Source organism: Dermacentor variabilis, chromosome 7, assembly GCF_050947875.1.
Source record: "Dermacentor variabilis isolate Ectoservices chromosome 7, ASM5094787v1, whole genome shotgun sequence".
In the NCBI taxonomy this organism is placed as follows: domain Eukaryota; kingdom Metazoa; phylum Arthropoda; class Arachnida; order Ixodida; family Ixodidae; genus Dermacentor; species Dermacentor variabilis.
This window is the reverse complement of record NC_134574.1, coordinates 3,844,002-3,849,815: the sequence shown is the minus strand read 5'-3', so window position 1 is coordinate 3,849,815 and position 5,814 is coordinate 3,844,002. Positions and strand designations below refer to the sequence as shown.

The 5,814-nt window shown below is 43.8% G+C and overlaps 1 protein-coding gene across 1 annotated transcript; it reads right to left on the bottom strand.

Annotated features, from left to right (window-relative positions):
- Window positions 1-1,693: 1,693 nt before the first annotated feature.
- LOC142587285 (uncharacterized) lies at window positions 1,694-5,148 on the bottom strand. Its single transcript, XM_075698164.1, has 2 exons — window positions 3,924-5,148; window positions 1,694-1,853 (listed from the first exon to the last, which is right to left on the bottom strand). Exon 1 carries the CDS (start codon window positions 4,465-4,467, stop codon window positions 3,985-3,987), a length of 483 nt encoding a protein of 160 aa, XP_075554279.1. The 5' UTR covers window positions 4,468-5,148; the 3' UTR covers window positions 1,694-1,853; window positions 3,924-3,984.
- Between the last annotated feature and the right edge of the window lie 666 nt (window positions 5,149-5,814).

The following is a 5,814-nucleotide window of genomic DNA, read 5'->3' as shown; positions in this document are numbered from 1 at the left end:
TTAATATTGAGGCTGTTTTCAGGCAACATTCAAAATGCCTTTTTCTAAATGTTCACTGAACATCCATGTAATACGCACAAGTCTTGCAGCGAAATGTCTATGGGATACCCAGAAAATGTTCTAGAAAAAAAAATGTATGCATAGGGCATGCGAAAATGTAATCTGGATGACTGAATTGTGTTACAATTCTTTAAAGTATGCTCAGATTAGGTACAGGGGCCCAATACTTGATCACCCATGCAACAGTGAAAGACAATCGAACAGTAAATGTGTGTTGTGCTTTTCGAGTTTATTGCAAAACAGTGTAATCTGGACTTGAGTGTTGGGTTGTTATAGAGTGCTGCCCTTTAGCATGAATTTTTTAAATGCTCTCTCTGTTCATTTGTGTTCATAACCAATAAAAATTGTAGACAAAGCTATACCTTGCCGTACCTCCGACATTGTCCTACAGGTACCTTGGCATTGAACTTACAACTCATCTTTCCTGGAGTACACACATAACAGCTATCTGCGCAGGAGCTTCGAAAACTCTGGGTTATCTCCGACGGAACTGGCGTAAATCCCCTGCTACAGTTCGTAAATTAGCATATCAGACTTTTGTTCGCCCACAGTTAGAATTTGCGTCATCTGTATGGTCACCACATCAAAATTATCTAGTTGATATGCTAGAAGAAATTCAGAACAGGGCATCGCGCTTCATCACAAATAACTACGAAAGAACTTGTAGCGTGACCAAGATTAAAGCAGATATTTCGCTCCAGCCACTTGAAACTCGCCGCACGATAAGTCTTCTTTGCCTTTTCCATAGATACATCCATGGTAATCGACCTCATGTGTTGCCGCTTGAAGTACCAGCGTGCACGTCACGTCGCCTTAACAATAGCCATAGTTTCATGCGCATATTCGGCAATACACTGTCATTTAATGCATCAGCACTGCCACGTGTCATAACCGTATGGAACAGTCTTCCTGATAACATTATGAGCATAACAGATCGTAATGCTTTTCGCGAAGAATTGCAAAGTTTCCTGTAGAAACATTGTATAAGGATGTTATTTACCTGCTTTCCTTCCCTGTTTCTCACATTTGTATTTTTGTGTGCATGAGTATATTACTGTGTTTACGCTCTCTAAACCTTAGCCTAGACAAACATTTATTGAACTTCGCTTTACTTATCTTGTGAATGCCTGTATCGATATTTATACTGTTTACCCCTATACTGCTTTACTTATCTTGTGAAAGCCTGTATTGATGTTTATACTGTTTACTCCTGTTGAATCACTTTGTGTCCCCCCCTTACCCAATGCCCTTAAATGGGCCTGTAAGTTATTTTAAATAAATAAATTTTGACAGTGACAAGCACCTGATCAAGGAGGAGTATTTAAAAAGACTCGCCTAGCAATTAATTGGCACATATCTAACGTAGTTAGTGCAAAAAGAAACTTGTGTGTAGGCTAGTTTGTTCTTGAGCATGGAAGCCAAGTTGTGCTGCATAGCTGATGCAAAATACTCCTAAATAAGAATGCGAAGGCACTCAAGATGGTGCACAATCATCTTCTGTGTTTCATATTAACTATGCAGTGCAAGTTGGCTTCATAGCAGGTGAGTGTTATGCATTTGCAAAAAAAAAAAAAGTTATAGCTTATATGTTGCATTGGCCTGTTACATACACAATGCCAGCTTTGGAAGAAAATAAATATGTATAATCAATCTTTTATTGGCAGAACCATTACAGCAAAATATACAAGTCTGATTTTCCATCTTAGACAATAGTTTAATATTTAGATAGAGGTACAGACGCTCCTGATGACTTGATGGTAGTGTGAATGCATGCAGCTGGTACATCAGTGGACCTGTACAAGAGGGAAAAAAACGCAGGTGAAGTACAAAGGATTAAGAAGAATCTGCAACTTGCACTCTGAGATGAACATGTCACTGTGCAGCACATGCCATGTACACAACAAAATTTCAGAATTAGGAAGAATCTTGGTCAAAATGCGTAGCTCGTTCATGTCTATCTATCATGACTACTCTGCAAGCAGATACAATGAACGGGTTAAACTCTGCAAACTTGGCAAACATAGCCTCCACAATTTCAGTCGTTTCATTTTGCAAAAAGGCATAACACACAGGTCTTCCACGACCTCCACCATCTTCAACCAATATAGAGTACAAGATATAGCCTTCAATGTTTACTTTATATGTTCCATCAATAAATAAAATCTCTGGGTACTTTTCCAAAATCTCACGCATGTGCGTTGTCTGAAGTAGCACAAATTGCAGGTTATTTGATTCTTTTCATAGTGAATGACCAAGTTTGGATTATTTGCTAACAAGGTGTCTATTTTTTCTAAAACCATTTCTCCGTGAGCCTGCTCGTTGCGAATAGGAATAGAAAACCTTCGCTTGTAATTGTTAACATCTTTTGTAGTTAATTTCTTGCCCGTTTTCTGTTCGACCAAATTTTTAAAATACTTTGGGCCAATATTACATTTGGCAAAATCAAAGAATTCTACCTTCTCTGCATCGTTTAGAAGCCTGCTTTGAGGATACAAGTTATAATACTTCGTGGCGTGATTACGCTTAGCTTGCAGCCTGGTTATTTTGTAGTGAAGAGTAGGTGATTTGCACATGCTTACTGAAACTGCCATTTCACAACCAGTACCATTGTATGCTTGCCTGGGTCGCTTTCCTGTGCCTCTTGGTTTTATAGCACGACCATGAACACAGCTATATGAAATCCTATTATACTCAAACTCTTTAGATACTATTGCAAATGGACTTCTATGAGACCTATTTATTGTGACTATGTGCTTGCCCTCCCTGCACCATTCATCAAGGCTTTGCCTAAAAGAAATAAAATTATCAAATGTTGCATTTAAATAAACTTTGCTGCCTCCCCCATGCAATAAAGTGACAGTGTTAGGAACTCTGGTTGTGTTAGCACCAGCTCCTGCACAAACAGCCTGGGCATCAGAGCTGGCAGGCCTGCAGCTGGATGTCAAAGCAGCCTCACAACACCTACGTCGCGTGGGAGCAATGCACGCAGCTTTGTCAAGGTCACCAGCCTCTGTGCCAGGATTGCTCGTCATCTGCCCTCCATCTTGCATTGTTTCTGACCTACAGCATTTGCAGACAATGACCTCATTTGGAACACCATTTATGACAGGTCTGCACTCAGCCATAGCAACTACCAAGCAGTCTTTATTCTACCTGCTAGCCACATGCTGCACCTTGCCAAAACTATCACAAATGGCGTCATGAGGGGCACTGGCTTGTCCTTCAAGCTTGCTACTAGAGACAGCAGAAGGAGCAGACTCAGACTTTATACTGTCAATGCATGTCTGTTTCTGGCTTACAACTGCTCTCAAAGGTGAAGCGAACTTCAAGAACTTTGCCTTTCCTGTCTGCAGCCAGGTCACAGCTCCATTCTTGCTTGTGCAGTGCTGCAGCCTTCCGCCTCCTCCTCGATACTACCAGTTTCCGCTCCCTCTCGCCACAGTGGGAGACAGCCTCTGGCACAGCTGCTTCTTGAGCACTGGCCTCTCCTTCCCCCACATGTGAGCACACAGCAGGAGCACTCTCATGCTTTTGTGTGGCTCTCCTAGTTTTCCAGACACAAGTGGTGCTTGCACCTCGACCAGGGATCATTGGCTCAGCAGACCTCCCCTCGGCTTTTCCCCTACTTGGTACACTTGTGCCATGGAAAGTGGGGGAAAGCAGGCTGTCCCAGGTGAACCAAGCCTTGCTTCCCTTGCAACGGACACGGACACCGCCAACAAGTGAAAATCCAGCACTTTGAAGGGTTCTGGTAGGCTGGTTGGTGCCGTGCCTCTGCAAGGGAGCTGTGCTGGCTTTCCAGACAGGAGCTGGTGCTGTGGAAGGTCCACTTGCTGCTTGCAAAGAAATGAAAATATGCAAACCAAGCGGGGGAAAGTCAGCCTCGGAGATGGCAGGGATGCTGTCCTGCCGAGTCCAACTGGTCTATGAAGAAGGTGCCTGGGTCTCCTTGTAGGACTGCTGGATGCGGCTTCTCTCCAGATGGATGGACAGGGTGCAGGCCCCCTGGTACAGGAAGTCTGCCAGCACCTTGTTACCAAAGCGCCTCCGGTGGACACCATCTCTGCTCAGGCAACTGGGCCAGTTGTCCACGAGACCACCCAGGAGTGTGTAGCCGCACTCGTGGTACTCACGGCACTCACGGTACTGCATCAGGGCTGTGTTAATCTTTTCGTAGTTATCATTCAGGTCATGCAACCATGAGGACTGAGCTTCCCATGAGCTGTACTGATTCTGCCCCCGAGGAAGAATGGCAGAAAAAGCTACATGCACCATGGTATTTCTCTCAATGATCCCCTGAGCGAGCTGGCGATACTTGTCCATGCACACGCTGACACTGTCAACAGTGTTGTTAGTGCCAACGTGCACAATGACAACATCAAAACCAGCTAGCTTGTCAGCAATCATTGACAGCAAATGCTCAATCCTTACTCGTCTATGCGCGGCAACACTGACAAACTAAGACGCGATGGGAAATACTGGTCCGCGTATTTCACCATCGAGTCACCGGCAACCAAAACACGTGTCATGTTGCAAGCAGCGCAATCTAAAATGAAACCTAGAAGAAAAATAAAGACTGCGAGAAAATAAATCTGAGCTTTTTCACAAACGAAAGGAGGCTACCTTCTAGTCAGCAATATATATACGTTAAATCCGAGAAATCCGCGCTAGGGTTGAACAAAGCAAGCGGTCGCGAACAAGGACAGCAAGATCGGCAAATGCGCGACTAAGACAATCAAAATACCATCAAAATACTTATTAGAATAGATATAAATAACGCTAGCAAATATAAAATAACCCTGCAAAGCAGCTTTCGCACATATAAAAGGATGATGTCAAAGGCTTGCGAGGATGCAGCAGAACCAGGCCTTGGGTCTAGCACCAGCGGCAGTAGAAAAGCACGACCCGCAAGCGCGGCTGACGGGATGCGTACTGAATGTCACGTGCGAACAAACAATCAAACCACGCGCCCTCGAAAAAACGGAAATACGCATGCATGTGACGTTGACATTTAGTGACGTCACTTCCGTGCGTTGCAGGAGTCGATTCTGTGTGGGGTCGTCTGGGGAGCACCGCGTTGCAGCAGTCTTTGCCTTAGTAACATGTGCAAACGGTCTTTTGTGATGTTCTGGAGTTGTGGAAGGTCGTCGCCCGTATTGCAAGTACTTGCGTTGTCGCGACATCATTCGAACACTATACGATCAGAGCAGAAACAAGTGCTATAACCTACCCCGGTGGTTGTGTAGGCGTCAGCTCTCAAAGTATTGGGCAATGCACGGTGGGAGCCGTTTTATCTGCGGATGCGTGCTTGCACCAACTCTGACGAAACTCTGATCATTCGGGACCTATGAAAGCAGTGCTATGTTTTTGTTCCCTGCTTAGTTCGCCTGTTTACATACTCGCCTGAATGTGTGCTATTGTGATTTGTAAGTTTTCCCCCGTCGGTCTGTACCAGATACCTCGCATTCAGCTGCTTGTCACCTGTGGTCGTTTTATAACTTTGCTGCAGAATTTGGGAAGGAACTTGGGAAGGAAATCGTGAATCTTTACTCCCGAAAAGCGCTTGTACGTCCATAGAATTTAAGTTCAAATGCAACACATATCCTCATTTAAATTTTAGAAGAATTTATAATTTCAGTAAATTGAAATTGCAGATAAACAGAATACAATAAATTGAAGATTTCTGTATTCACACCAAATAAGTTCTGCAAAGTAAAACGGTTTGTTACATTAAAGTTCAATATATAGAGGTCT

Coding starts and splice junctions, on each gene's coding strand:
- LOC142587285 (XM_075698164.1), bottom strand. CDS start 4,467: ATGATTGCTGACAAGCTAGCTGGTTTTGATGTTGTCATTGTGCACGTT.